Source organism: Eucalyptus grandis, chromosome 11, assembly GCF_016545825.1.
Source record: "Eucalyptus grandis isolate ANBG69807.140 chromosome 11, ASM1654582v1, whole genome shotgun sequence".
NCBI classification, from domain to species: Eukaryota; Viridiplantae; Streptophyta; class Magnoliopsida; order Myrtales; family Myrtaceae; genus Eucalyptus; species Eucalyptus grandis.
The window spans coordinates 45,775,724-45,791,394 of NC_052622.1; the positions used below are offsets into that span (position 1 = coordinate 45,775,724).

At 43.3% G+C, this 15,671-nt stretch overlaps 2 protein-coding genes and 1 long non-coding RNA gene across 3 annotated transcripts; all 3 read right to left on the reverse strand.

The window, feature by feature from the left end:
• Positions 1-982: 982 nt before the first annotated feature.
• Positions 983-2,523, reverse strand: LOC104420777 (GDSL esterase/lipase At2g40250-like). Its single transcript, XM_039305384.1, has 3 exons — positions 2,337-2,523; positions 2,151-2,226; positions 983-1,247 (listed from the first exon to the last, which is right to left on the reverse strand). Exons 1-3 carry the CDS (start codon positions 2,521-2,523, stop codon positions 983-985), a joined length of 528 nt encoding a protein of 175 aa, XP_039161318.1.
• An 8,581-nt stretch (positions 2,524-11,104) lies between these two features.
• On the reverse strand, positions 11,105-13,480 carry LOC108955426. The gene is made up of 4 exons (XM_039305786.1): positions 12,285-13,480; positions 11,912-12,212; positions 11,507-11,762; positions 11,105-11,368 (listed from the first exon to the last, which is right to left on the reverse strand). Exons 2-4 carry the CDS (start codon positions 12,195-12,197, stop codon positions 11,353-11,355), a joined length of 558 nt encoding a protein of 185 aa, XP_039161720.1. The 5' UTR covers positions 12,198-12,212; positions 12,285-13,480; the 3' UTR covers positions 11,105-11,352.
• A 987-nt stretch (positions 13,481-14,467) lies between these two features.
• LOC104419603 lies at positions 14,468-15,370 on the reverse strand. Its single transcript, XR_001981581.2, has 2 exons — positions 14,925-15,370; positions 14,468-14,857 (listed from the first exon to the last, which is right to left on the reverse strand). It is a non-coding gene; the product is annotated as an uncharacterized LOC104419603 (long non-coding RNA).
• Between the last annotated feature and the right edge of the window lie 301 nt (positions 15,371-15,671).

Sequence of the window (15,671 nt, forward strand, 5' to 3'; positions counted from 1 at the left end):
AGCTGACATAATTTTCGTTCACGTATTATAGTTTCATTTTCAGTCCATGCATCATCTTTTCATCTCTCGCATCTTTCGTAGCGTAATTTGGTTGAGAAATTCTTAGTTTTTTTTTTTTGGAGTACTTTAAAACTCGGCAAATATGCAACGAGACAACAAAGAATAGTCGGGGATTTCGATTGCATAGGAAGTACCAAAACTGATTGGTAAGTTACGTCCTCGTGTCTATTTCCAAACTCAATTGACTTTTAGCATTTTATTAGTCTGTATCGCTTTACTTGTTCTCTTCGTATCGACGTGGGACTCGCACAAACTCTTAGTCAGATGTTTCTCATTGCCATTTTCATGGAAATCGGCAAGATTTAGTCGCTAGAATATCCAAGATCGCTAGAATATCTAAGATCGCATAGAAATTGACATTGAAGAGGGAACAAACTATGATGAACACGAGGGGGAATTTATTGGTGTCTCCACAAGGACAATGCTTTCGCGACAGAAGCTATACTCATACGATCCCGGGATCCAGGGAGGTTCAATCCCGGAAACAGGCTAAAGAGGGTGTTTTTATTATTGGCAGCCGAAATACCGTTGAAAACATAAAGTAGAAAGGTTTCGGAATAAAGACAGGAGATAAGAGCGTCGCACATGTCCATCTTATGCACTCGCCTGTGCCAACTGGCTGAAGTTCATTGGTGCTACGAAACTCAGGTCCCCGTGAACGGAGTGATGGCGGCTAGGTGGGCCGCATAGTGAGTCGGGTGGTACAAGTCCCAGAAGAGGTATTCACTGCAATTCGGTCGCAGGTTGGGGCTCTCTGAGATGTAGCATGGCTTCTCTGCATATGCCCGCTCCCACAGCATGCTTTGTCAATGTTCTCGATGTCTAATTGCAACATAAGATCAAAGATGGACTCAGAACAAATTGGTTAATCAAAAGATAAATTGAAAGAAAGAATGAGAAAAATTGTGTAGATGGACATTGATTACATGCTCACAAAGGTTTCAGGCTCCATAACGATGGAGGTCATAGTCTTTGCATCTCCAAGCGAGTACATCATGCCTTGGAGCTCTGAGCGGAGCTTTTTAATAAAGCCAAGATCGTTGAATAGAAGGCCTGAGCATAATTGTTCAGCTCCATCAAACAGCCCAACCCACTTGTCGTTGAGTTCAAGAGCCGTGCGTAGGGGCGGCGCCCAATCTGAGGGATGCTCACGATCCTGAATTCCAAGCTCCCAAGTTGCACAAAGCCTGGGATTCCCATTCCGTTAATAGGCAAAGTCGTCAGCATATGCAGTTGAACAAATCTAATGACTAGCTCCTGCTTAATAACTCATGAAATAATTAAGAGCATTGTTTTTCTGGGAAACTCGGGGTTATTCTATATGTGAATGGTCCGAAATTTAAGTTTCAAGATTTACAGGAGATCGGTCTAGGCTTTTCACAGACAAGAAGAAATTGTCCCCAGCAGTAGGGTATGAAGTCGATATCTACTGTCAGTTGGGCTGTGTAGTTAGACTCAATGGCGACCATTAGCTCTAGCTGGGACATGGTGGTTTCGTTGCAAGAGTAGCGATAAAATATGTCGTTGCTTCAGACGCTGATGACAAAAAGTGTCTTCGCGATGAACTCAGCGCTTTTATCTTGACCCAGGAGCTGTGTGATATTGCCTCGAACCATTGCAAACTGCTGCACTTGTTGTATCATCGATATAACGTCACCCTGAACATTAGGAAGATCCATTATTGATTCAGACTGCTTGAACAAGGATTTATCTGAGTACGAGGTAGCGTTAAATAAAGCTTCCCATTAAATGATTGACTCAGGCTCAGCTCGCTTGAGTATGATGATTGAGCAACGCCAATATGTGATTTAGCTACTCAAACTCGGTTTGAATTGATCGTAACTAATATTAACTAATATTTTGAATAGTGGAGCACACGATACGCACAGCTGCAGTACACGGACCGCCTTATATAGTCAAGCTTCAGCTACAAAACTTCAAGTTTGATCGACTAGGCTAGATCATGCTCCTTACTTAAATGGCATGGAAGAGCTTAAAAGAATGGAGTGAAAGGATTTAACATGACATTACATAGGTTTGAAATCCAGTTGCATCAAGAATTCCAGCGCGGGCTGAGGCAAAGTTAACACCTTGAAGTAAGGTTGATGGGTCTTGGAGAAGAGCCAGAAAGGGCGGTGGACTTTGCTTTGTTACCCAACTGCTGCGCTGGTAATTAGGAATTCACGTTTATCAAATTGCAGACCATCGCATGACAAAATTCAAAGTGGGAAAGGGTTTCTAGTCGTGAAAGAGGAAGTCGGGAGTTTATCATATACCTATTTCATCGGCGATGTTATATCCATTACTGAATCTTCCCGTCGCCTGGGAGTAGGGAAAATTGATCCTGTTATAAGGGAAGTTCGCTCTTGCCCTGGAAGCTATGTAGTTGTTAGTCCTGACGTCGATTGTTGAATCTCTGAATATAAAGACCAGAGGGTCCGCCACAGCCGAGACGAGTGTCATGCCGGCAGCCCAAAAAAGAAACAAGAAGACATTCTGGCCATGTCTCTAGCAGGTTTAGCTCTTTCCAGTTTCTGCCGTGGTGATGTGTTTTGTTCATGAAAACTGGATACCCCGCATCACTGTATAAGACTGGCTAGGCAGTGAAGAAGCAGATGTTTCAGTGGAGAGCCCCAGTTCATTAACCCAACATTACATGCGTTTGGAACAAAAGAATGATCTTTTGAAGGTTGTCTGGCATATGCCCTATTGATTTTGTAATATTCTTTATGTCCTTTTTCTTGTACATGCCTAGTGCTATAACTATAGAGCATTGTACATTACTTGGATACAATATAGAAAAGACAAAATTTTCCCACGTTTTTCCTCATTCTTCCTTGCTTTCTTTCATGGTAATAGAGCGGGCTTCGCTTTTGATTCAGTCTTAGCTTCCGTGCTTCTTTTTTTGATTGCTTGCCGGTACCTTTTTTTTGAGAAACACGCTAACTTGCAAAACAATGTTAGCACTTGGTGTAGGAATTTTTGAGAAAAAATGGCAAGTGAAGAAAAGGAACACCTTACCATCACCATGGCAAAAAACCAACCACCATCCACTGGAGAGCATACCACAGAAGAGGAAATTCAAAACTCTACCGTGAGTTTACCTACTGAAGTTGCCAAGTTCCAAGGACAACCAAATGCGGGATCCTTTTTCCATGGCAGCCCGGTCTAGGGCAACCCATTCCAGGCCAATCCACATCGAGTCAGGTCATGGCGGGTCAACCATACTAGTGGGTACCCATTCCCGTTCAGCTCAGTCCATGGTACTACGGGCCAAGCCCAAGTACTCCATGGCCAAGAACCCAAATTTCCAAAGACAATATCCAACCCAATAATGGCTCGCCAACCATAGATGGGGCAAGCGCAAGTACTAGGTCTGGAAATCAAAATGCGGGGTTATCAAGTGTGTCGATTAATCTAGGTATGGGTCCAAATCCTTACCCGACAATAGCACTTGGTTTCTTGCCGTACCCTCTCTTAGCCATTTCCGGTTGGCCAAAACTCGGTGATCCATTGTATGTATCTACTTGCCGATGGACCAGAGATCTGACTCATTAGTTAACAACTAAGGGGATTTGAGAACTACTCAATTTGGGCACAAGAATTTCGTCTAGCCCTTGTTACTAAAGATAAAGAAGGATTTATCGACAGATCTATTCCCATTCCAACTGACGAGAGGATGGTGAGACAATGTAAGCAATGAAATCAATTAGTAAAACGTATTGGGAACTGCATCAGTCCAGAAATTGTAGCTAGACTTCCTCCCACAGAAGATTAAAAAAAATGTGGGATAATATATAGGAAATGTATGGAAAATTGGACCGCGCAAAATTCTTTTCCTTTACCCAAGCACTTTCCAAACTGAAACAAGGGAATATGAGCATCACAACAGTTTTCAACAAGTTATCAGCTCTCTGAATTGAGTTGGGAGCAGCGGAGGAGAAGCTCAAAGGACCTAAGGCCATTTTGCAGCAATACAAGGCGATACGAGACAGAGAGAAAGTTACCTGATTTTTGCTCATTTTAAACAATTCTTACCTGACGTTCAGATCTCAAATCTTAGTCATGGAACCCATGCCATCGCTCGACCTTATTTTCCAGTTGGCCATTCAAAGGAGAGTCAAAGACTCACGTCAATGGAACATGCGAGAGGAGCGGAGACTCTGGCCTTGGCTGCTTGCGGTGAGAAAGGAGAAAGGAACGAGAAAAATCTGGAATGAGGGATGCGGCCAGAGGAGCTAGGGTTTGGGACAAGTTCACATGTCTTTAGAGGACCTAAAATAGATGGTCCAAATTGTGGGGTGCGATCGAACAACTAGAAATGGCCCGATTCCTTATTAGGATCAAACAATGGGCACACAGATGGTCTTAAAGGATCCAACGGTCTGCAATTTTCAACGAGTTCAAAGGCTTATGGGCAAAATGTAAAAGGGAAAAATAAATTATTTTGTGAATATTGTAGGTGACCCCACCATACCATTAACAATTGCTGGAAATTGCACGATAAGCCCAGTGAGAAAGGAAAATGGGGGAAGGAATCTTGATAGCAACTTATCAGACCACTAGTTAGAATAATGATCAACCTATCACTCAAGGGCAGTATCAGCAGCTTATGCAGGCATTGCAAAAAATGGACATTTGCAACAAAGGAAGTAGCTTCTCAGGTATTTCTCATTGCTTGATAAATTCTATTTCTAGAAATTCTTGGATAATCGGCTTAGGGGCTAGTGATCATATTGTCAGTGATAAGGGCTTTTTTTCCATTATTCATGAAGACTTAAGTATTCATGTTTCTATGCAACAGCCAAATGGAAGCGTTACCCATGTGACCACTACAGAATTGTTAACTTTAGCCCTCATATAATCCTGAGAAATGTCCTTTATGTTCCAGATTTCTAGTTCAATTTGATTTCTATGTCTAGGGCCTGCAAGGAAAACTCCTGTTGAATTTGTTTCAATGCTTATATTTGTCTATTTCAAGCCCTTTCGACTGGGAAATTGATGGGCTTAGGTAATCTCTTCGATGGACTATTTTTCTAGACTAGCATTCCAAGCACTTTAGATTTATCTCAAGTTTCTTCCAATAAGCAATCATTATGTAATGTCACTACCAATGATTAAAATTTCCTTTTGCATTCTAGAATGGATCACAGTGCTTTGTTTCCTTATTCTCAATGTCATATCTGCCCACTTGCAAAACAATCACATGCACTCTTTGTAGTTAGCAAGAGTTGTTCCACTAGTGTTTTTTCACTAATTCATGTTGATGTGTGGGGACCATATCATACATCTAATCATGATGGATCAAGATATTTCCTTACTATTGTTGACGACTATTCTCAAGCAACATGGATCTTCATCATGCAAACTAAGGGTTAGGTTCTATCTCACTTAAAGGAATTTATTTCTTTATCAAAGACTCAATTTGGAAAATCTATCCAGTGGATTATGACAGATAATGGAAGAGAATTTCTAAACCATGAATGTGCATCATTTCTTTCATCCTATGGCATTTTACATGAAAGTTCGTGCACATACACTCCATAACAAAATGAAGTAGTGGAAAGGAAGCATTGACATATTTTGGAAGTGGGATGTGCCTTGAAGTTTCAGGCTTCTATTCTATATAATTTTTAGGGAGATTGCATGATCATGGCGGTTTACTGAATGATTGGATGCCAACAAAGGTGCTAAACGAATTAAGCTCTTTCGAAGTCCTTTTCCGAGAGAAGCCAAAACTGGATCATCTACGGATATTTGGGTGTTTATGCTACGTCACTACGGTAGGCCCTTTGGACAAAATGAGTCCTTGTGCCCAACGGTGCATATTTATGGGATACCCAAATCTTCAGAAGGGGTATCATGTGTTTCAACCTTCCACGGAGAATTCCTCATAAGCAGGAACGTAGTCTTCCATGAAGACATGTTTCCATTTGCTGAAGATTAGTCCTCAAAGAAAATGATCTCAATTCTTCTCGAGCTATTTTCTCTGAAGATGATATATCCAAGGATCTTGAATATTTTATGATTGGAAATCCGGGAACCTTCAACGGTGCTTCCATAAGTGATCGGACTGCTACTGAGGCCATTTCTCCGACACCAAGATCTAAGGATGTGACTATTGAAGAAGCCTCAAATCTCATGATAGCACCACCTATGGAAGAGTCTCAACTATCACGTTCGGATCCTCCTCGACATTCAGGGCGCACCATACGCCCACCAACCTAGACTAAGGATTATGTTTGTGCCACACATAACTCACCAGGTATTCACTATCCCATCTCATCCTATGTCTCCTTCAATAAATTATCTCCGGAACATAGGCAATGTATTAGTTGCATATTTGAAGAACGGGAACCAGCTAGTTATGATGAAGCATCCACAGATCCACACTGGCAAAAGGCCATGACAGAAGAATTGCAAGCACTAAATGACAACCATACATGGGATCTTGTTACCTTCCGATCGTAAAAAGCAATATGATGCAAATGGGTTTACAAGATAAAGTTTCGGGCCGATGGATCGATTGAACGGTATAAGGCTTGCTTGGTGGCCAAATGGTTTACGCAGCGAGAAGGATTTGACGATCATGAGACCTTCTCTCTAGTAGCAAAAGATGTCATGGTCCGCTCCTTCCTATCGGTTGTAGCTTTCCAAGATTGGTCATTACACCAAATGGATGTCCACAATGCATTTCTACGCAGCGATTTGGATGAAGAAATTTAAATGGAACTTCCTCAGGGTTTATGAAGACTGGGGGAGAGCAGAGCGTATTGTCTCTGCAAATCCCTTTATGATCTTAAACAAGCATTCAGGCAATGGTATGTCAAGTTCGCGAATACTCTCACAACAGCAGGTTTCAAATAGTCCAAATATGATTACGCTCTTTTTACATGGACAAAAGGTACATCATCCAAATATTTAATGACATACGTTGATGATATACTCATTATGGGTAACAATGTAATTGCCATAAAGAGCTTAAAGGAATAACTGCATTTGACATTCCACATAAAGGACTTGGGATCACCCAAATATTTTATGGGAATAGAAATTGCTCAATCAAATCAAGGGATCTCCTTTAGTCAATGAAAGTTCGTGCTAGAGATCATATCATAAACAGATCTATCGGGAAGCAAACCGACAGTCGCTCCAATCGAACAAAATGTCAAGCTAACTATGGTGGACCATGATGAAGGAAATCTCCAAGATGATCCTGTCCTCAGAGATTCGTCAGGTTATCAAAGGCTGGTAGGAGAGCTCATATATTTGACCATGAGTAGACCAGATATATGTTATGCTATGCAAACACTCAACCAGTTTATGCATAAGCCAAAGCAGTTGCATATGAATGCCGCCCTAAAAGTTGTTAAGTATTTGAAGAAATGTCCAAAACTTGGAATTCTTCTTTCCAAAAAGTGCAACATGGGGATGACGGCTTATTGTGATGCTGATTACGCGACTTGTCCGATGAGCTAGAGATCGATTATAGGATTTTGTATCATGCTGGGAAAATCTTTACTTTCTTGGAAGAGGAAGAAGTAGCCAACCATGTCTTTATCTTCAGCAAAGTCTGAATACCGAGCTATGGTGAAAACCACTTGTGAAATAGTGTGGCCGCAAGGCTTGCTTCAAGACCTTAGGGTGCAAACAAAGGGATCGACCATGTTGTTTTGTGACAACAACGTAGCACTTAAACTTGCGTCCAATCTTATAGTGCACAAAAGAACAAAGCACATAGAAGTAGACTGTCACTTCACTCGGGAGAAGATTCAAGAGAGGATAATCGAAACAAGAGGAATTGGGACTACAGAACAGCCTGCAGATGTCTTCACCAAACCCCTATGTCAGAGACAACACGCATATCTACTAAGCAAGCTAAGTGTCTTGGACATCTACAAGCCATCAACTTGAGGGGAAGTGTTGGAAGATATGCGCAAGTTGTACAATATTCTTTGGGATTTAGATAGATATGCCAAATCAATTAATATTAATCTAATATCGAAATTTATTTTGTAATATTTTTTATTTCCCTTTTCTTGTACATGCCTAGTGCTATAACTGTAGAGCATTGTCCATTACTTGGATTAAAAATAGAAAATACAAAATTTTCCCATGTTTTTCCTCGTTCTTCATTGCTTTCTTTCATGACCCTTCTTAAATAAAATCAACCAACCTGTAAACATGCATTGGCAAATGGATACATCCAGATCTAATACCTCATCAGTGACCTTCATGATTAGATAATTCTTTCCTTTTTAGGGTTTTGTAATTGTCTACGAAATGGTATATATACTTCACACGCAACCAAATGAAAACTATACAAATCAAAGATTATTGGATGCGGAGATTAGGCGCCCATTAATTATGTTAGGCATACTTAGGCTCCATTTGGTTCAACTTCGGGGAAATGGCTTTGCATTTCCCTAAGTATCTTTAGAAGAATGGGCATTTGATGAATGCTAAAGTGTATGGGTACTCTCATTTTGGTGTATTTTGCAAAGTAGCTTTGAGGTGAAAAGAAAAAAGAAAAAAGAACAGGAAAAAGGAGGAGATGCAGCAGAGGGGAATGATCGGCAACAGCTGGAGTTGGTGGTTGTGGTGGGGGAGGTGACTGGTGGCAATGGTGGTGGGGAGGCGGTGAGTCTCGCGACCCATGCACCGCCGTTGCGTGGGTCGCACGGCCTCAGGTGACCCATGTGACGGCAGTCATGTGGGTCGCGTGACCTAGGCGATGCCGCTTGAGGTTGCGATCCACGCGACTGCAGTGCATGGCGACGGCGGTGCATGGTGACGACGGTGCGTGTGTGGCGACAACAGTGCGTGGGTGACGACGGTGTGTGGGCGACCGGATTTGGCCGGCTAAACTCCACTCAGCTTGTCGCGTGGGCGACTAGATCTGGTCGGCTGAGCTTTGCTCACCTCGTCGTGTGGGTTGCACAACCCGGGCAACGCCGCCTAAGGTTGCGACCCACGTGACAGCGGTGCATGGCGATGGCGGTGCGTGGGCGACTAGATCTAGCCAACTGAGCTTCGTCGGTTGAGCTCTGCTGGCTAAGCTTCACTCTTGAGGAAAGAAGTCCAACGAGGAAGACGATGAATAGTAATTTTGTTGGGTAAAACAGGAAAATGCAATTATCAGTGAGGGTAATATTGGAAGAAAAAAAATTATTAAAGCCCTTTTCAAAGCATTCCAAAAATGTTGAAAGCATAAAGTAGGTCCCTACCTACTTTGGGCTTTCAACATTTCAAAAGAAAGCATTTTGAGGAAGGGGAGCTCCAAATGTTGAACCAAACACCATAAATTTTTCTCAAAGCCTCTTAGGAAAGCCGATTTAAATGGGGCCTTAGCATAAATTCCATGCTCCAACTATGGTCAACGTAAGTCATACAGTCACATGAAAATGGAGGTTGGGACACACGGAATGCCATAATTTGGCATGGAGGGACACTTAAGTGCCATAACTTTAAAATGGTTTACTTAAGTGGCAATATCGGAGTAAAATGGAACACTTAAGTGCTACTTGGTGAAAATCCGGCCAAATGGGACGTGGCCATTTTCCGGCGAGTTTAGTCCAAAACATGGGCGCGTTTTGTATGCTAATGTGGCGGAGAAAATGCAAAAACGACGTTTTCGTGTCGACGTGTAAATAATAACATAAAAAATAATTAAATTAGATTTAAACTTAATTTTATTTAAAATATTAAAAAAATTTAAAAAAATTAAGAAAAATTAATTTTTTTTTAAAAAAGGTGGGGGGTCAAATGGGGCGGCCGAGGGGGGCTCGCCGCTGCCACCTCCTCGCCGTCGCCGGAAGGGCTGGCCACGGAGGGGGAGGGTTAGCCGGGGTCGTCGGCCCTCGACCGACGGCAAGAGCTGCGAGCCCTCGCCGCCGATCGGCCGGCCTCACCGGCCCTTGGCCGGGGCCCGGCCGACCTCGGCCGACCCTCCACTTCGTCGCCGACCCTTCTCGGCGGCGGCGGGAGGTGGCGAGGGCCCGCGAGCCCTCACCGGATCGGGCGAGGGCTGCACCCTTGCCCCGCATCGGGGAGAGATCGCTTGGGGGCGAGGGACGCGGGCCCTCGCCGCCTCCCCGCCGCTAGGAAGGGCCGGTTGCCGGCCCTTCTCGGCCACGCCGAGGGGGGCGGGGTGGCGGCGATGACGAGGGCTCACCTTCACCGCCCCATTCAACCTCCCCGCCACCTCTTTTTTAATTTAAATTTTTTAGATTTTTATTAATTTTTTATTTTTTGAATATTTTAAATAAAATTAAGTTTAAATCTAATTTAATTAAATTTTATATTATTATTTACACGTCGACATAAAACGACGTCGTTTTTGTATTTTCTCCGCCACGTTAGCATGCAAAACGACGCTGTTTTGTACCAAACTCGCCGGAAAGTTGCCACGTAAGCCATTTGGCCAGATTGAGCCGGAGTGGCACTTAAGTGTTCCATTTAACTTTGAAACCGGCACTCAAGTGTATAATTTTGAAGTTATGACACTTAAATGTCCTCCCGTGCCAAGTTATGGCACTTGGGCTGTTCTTTTGCCCATGAAAATGTTTATAAAGTCTTGTTAATAATGACGATGAAAAGCAAGGTCATCTGGAAATTAACATTGATAATAATGATGATGATGCTGATGATGATAAAGAAGAAGGAGGAGGAGGAGGAGGAGTAGGAAGGAGGAGGAGAAGAGGAGGAAGGAGAAGAAGAGGAAGAAGGAGGAGGAAGCAGAAGAAGGAGGAGGAAGCAGAAAAGAAGAAGGAGATGAAGGATGAAGAAGAAGGAGAAAAGCATAAGGAGAAGGAGGAAGAAGAAGAAGGAAAAGGAGGAGGAGGAGGAGAAGAAGGAGAGAAGAAGAAAATGAAGAAGAGGGAGAAGAAGGAGAAGAAGAAGGAGGAGGAGGAGGAGAAGAAGGAGGAAGAAGGAGGAAGGAGGGAGGCAAAAGGAGAAAGAGGAGGAAGAAGAAGAAGAAGCATAAGGAAGGAAGAAGAAGAAGAGAAGAGGAGGAGAAAAAGAGGAGGGTAGGTGAAAAATGCTGGTGTTGAATTACAAGAGTACAAAAGTTTTATTGGGCTGGCCTGAGCCAGCTGACTGAAGTTTATTGGGGTGACGAAACTCGAGTTTTCGTTGAACAGAGCGAAGGCAGCTAGCCTGGACGCATACTCGATTGGGTGGTACATGTCCCAGAACAAGAATTCCTTGCGCTTCAGGCACAGGTTCAGGTTGTAATTGATGAAGCAAGCCTTCTCTGCATTCAGCCACCCTTTTCCGCAGCAGGCCTTTTCAATGTTCTTGATGCCTGAAATGAGATGATTACGTATGAACCGCATTGAAATCAGTGAAACATATCTAATTCGAGTTCTAAACCTTTTGCAACGAGTATAACGACAAGATTGAAATTTTCGGCTATGATAGAGTGAATAGTAATGTAGCTAACCAAAGGAGGAGGGGTCCTTCAACATGGTAGAGGTCATGTAATATGCATTTCCGAGTGAGTATATCATCCCTTGGAGCTGTGAGCTCAGATTTGGCAGTAGGGCTGAGACCGAATAGAAGGCCTGAGCCTAATCGTTCAGCTCTATCAAGCAACCCGACCCGCTCTTCATCAAGTTCTCGACCCACGCTGCAGGGTGGCACCCGAGCAGAGGGACACCGATGATGCCGAATTTCCAAGCTCCCAAGTTGTATAAGTTCTGGCATTAAGTTGTTGAGAAAAACGAAAAAAAGGCATGGTTAGCAGAAGCATCTTGCAAACGATTCGCTCCTGCATAATATTTCGCCGGTATTATTGTAACATCATCTAGCAAATCTATTTTAGGCGAGAGCTTATTATTGTTCGCACCCTTGCGCCTGCATAAGCTCGATTGAAGAGAAGTTAATCGGAAAGGACCAACACGAGTTAATTCGATATCTACAGTTAACTGCACAGTGAAGTTAGACTGCATGGCCGCCATCAGCTGCGGCAGGGACACAGTGGTCCGGTTGTACTGGTGGTGGTCCGGGATATCGTTGCTTCCGACGCTGATGAAGAAGAGCAAATTGGCTATGAACCCGGCGCTTTTCTCTGGACCCAGCAGCTGCGTGATGTTGCCTTGAACCATCGCGAACTGCTGCACTTGCTGCGTCATTGATATCACGTCTTGCTGCACAAAGGAAGATCATAGTTAATAATCCAAGAACACAGAAAATGCAAAGATGATGATCGTTAATCTTACGGATTTTCGATAGTCTTTGAGCAAACCGACAGATCCGGACCATCTCGTACGCGCTCGACTCGCTTTAGATGATTAAATCGGCAGAAATGTGGAGATTCATTTAACCGGGCGTAAACTTGTGCGACGGAGCTGAAATCGCCGGAGGGTCACGAGGTGGCGAGCCGGCAAAGAGAGTGACCGTGGCCGGCTCAGAAGCAGCCTGAGCTGGATGGAAGTAGTCTCAGAACAGGTACTCCTCCCGGTTTCGGCACGCTCAGGCCGTCGGCAAGCATCCAGACTCCACGTTCGCCCTTCGGTCGCCGCAGCAAGCCCTTTTCACCTCTTTGATGCCTGCGAATTAATCGATAGTAAAAGATGCGCATTAGAGGATGATTAAGACAGCATTTTTCTTGCTATAATAAGGTACAATTTCTCGTTAATTGATAGATAATCGCCTGGACTTTATCGGCCATCGGATAGTGAAGCAGAAGAAATTGATGGGCCATTTTTGCTGATAAATTTATGAAAGGTGACACCACCATGATCATCCGGTCCAGGCTGGGACTTGAAGTCGTGCCTAATTTTTTTCCCAAATCCATCCATCTGGTGTGGTAGATTCACGACTTAAGAACTGGAACGGCACTCACCTATTCTTATAAATTGAAACTAGAAACTAGACCGATCTCATGGCAACCATAAGCTAGTTTGGTCCGATTTGAGACAGTTTTTGATTCTTTTGCACAATTCGATGCAGCCTCCCTTGTCACCACCTTTGCCTTCAAATCCTCATCTTCCCAAATGAATAATGAGTATAGGAAAGAAAGGAAAAAAAAAAGAAAAATACAAAAAAGTACAAAAAAAAAAAAATTGTAAAAATCATTTATGTCAATGTCGACAATAGTTAACAATTTGTGATTAAAATTGGTCGAGAATGATTATATTGAGAAATTGTCAATAAATTTATAATTAAATTTAAATAAATTAAAATATTTAAGATTGAATTAACCATCATATAATAAATTTAGAACTTTTTGAATAATTTTTTCATTTTCATATTATCAATAAACCTTTCGAGTATTTCACAACAAATTAAGGTCAAAATTAGGAAATTTTAAAAAATAAACAATTCAAAAAGTAAAAGTCGCTTCCAAAGGCACTCACTTTTAATTTTATTTATATGTATGGGATGGGTTTTATTAAAGTTTTTTGTTGTCACCCCTACTCTACGCCTACTCTACACTCACCCTAGACTTTCCACCACATCCCCCGAGTAGTTAGGGATTTGAACCCCACCTCTAGGGGTGAGCGGTTCCGGATTAGGTTCGGTTCCGTCGGAACCCGGAACCTACCCGGTACAGTTCCTCAATTTTTGGAACCCGGAACCTACCTTGTCACAGTTCCACCTACCCCGTCACGGAGTTAGGGGGTCGGTTTGGTTCCAAATGGTTCTTTTTTTTTTTTTTTTTCATTTTCGTAGTGGGCGCGAATATCCGAAAGCCGAAATAATTCAATAGTTGGCCATCCATTTTCAGTACACCCCAATACACTGACAATGTGAATCTTTTACATCCAAATAGACAACTAATTTCATAGTTTTCTAGAGAAAACATTGTCTAATGTATAATTTGGTGATTCCTTATCGTTAATGTGTTTCATAATAATAACTACAGGCATGTTGTATGAGCATAGGCTCTTGGCATTTCGCTCTTGACCAGTGAGCCGTCTTCGCAATTTACATATTATTCGGGAAGAGAACGTGAGCCCTCAACTGCTCCTTTCTTTTTGGATCTGACACAGGAAAGCAGAGAAGCAAAGGAAATTGAGAACAAACTGACGTTAACAAAATCACATACACAAAGAACTAATTACACAAAAATCCTTTGAAGGGCTTTTCAATTCGCATTCGAGTGTACTCATTTGCCGGTGGCCACGACGACCATGCTGAAAAACTAAGCAAAGAATTAGTTCACGAGATTGAGACCAGTTCATAGCACCATCAATCATTCATGCAGAGTCGCATATTGGTCTCAAGCAACATACCATATGGAAGCATCTCCAGCTAGTTTTGCCTATACGGTATATTGTGGGAGAAGCAATTGCATGTACTCTTGTAAATCCACTTCATTTTGCAGTTAGCACATCACAAATAATTGCAGTCACAGAATATCAAAACATGATACTTTATATCTTCAAGTTATCTCGTATGCTACTCAAGATGAGCCATAGCTCTATTTCATCAAATCAAAATCGAACATGAGCGAAGATAACAGGGGAAAATAATCTTTCTTCATTCTCTGGTATAGTAGCCAAACAAGCGATAAAAGTTCACCGTTATCGCTATCACCTTGCAGCCTTTGATCCAGCTAACAGAATGATCCAGCACAGTATCACGTTAGCTCACAGATCCGAAAATAGAGAGCTTCTCTTTTACCTCATTTAGCTCGTCTCTTAATTCCTCTATGCAAATCTGGCAATCCACGATGAATCCGTTAGTAGCTTCTTTAAAATCCTTCATTTCGCCGGTCTGCGCTCGGTAGAATCCGTCCTTCTCCTTCTCCGCCTCCTCAAGCTCCTCCACCTCGCACTTCAACTCCCTAAAATCAAGCATAAATAAGCCATAACATGCGACCAAAATCTTATGATGACAAGTCTATGCTTCACCTCAATTGCTAGACATTGTTGTTGTACTCGGCATCGAGAGCGGCAATCTTAGATTCGAGAGCCGAGATCTTCAAGCTCTGCGAAGCCAGGCTCCACTCGAGCCTCAAGCACCTCTCTTCCATCGACCTGATGGCTGCGCGCTTCGACTCCAGGACCAGCGATTTGGCGGCTTGCAGCTCTCTCTCTTCGCCTGCAAAAATTTCCAGCACCTCTCATCCGCTACCGATCCAAACCGATCGCCTCGCGAAGAAAAGTTCGAGAGATCGCGTCGCGGTGGAGTAGACCTGGAGGAGAGAGAGGCGCTGGTTCCTGGTCTGGTCCAGTTGTTCCAGCCACTCGCCGAACGCCGCGGAGAGCGACATTTCAGTATGGACCGGAAGCTAATCTCAGGCGGCGGTGGCAAGAGGTGGTGACGGTGGCTTGGGGACGGCGGCGGTGGCTCACGGCGGGCTCAACGGCGAGACGGCTTGTCGGACGAGCGGTGGGTGGTGGTGGTTCGGTGGCCAAGAGGTGGTGGTAAGTAGGGCGTGGGGCGGCGGTGTGGTGGTGGGTGCCAGCAGCCAGCAAGAGGAGGAGGAAGAAGAAAAAGAAGAAGAAGAAGGGGTAGGGTTTTGGCCGAGAGAGGAGGAAAGAGAAGAGAGAAAGAGAAGAAAAGAAAAAAAGTTGAGGGGGCAGGAAGTGACATGAGGAGGGAAAAGGGGAGAAAAGAAAAAAGAGAGAGAGAAAAGAAAGGAAAGGGGGAAGAAT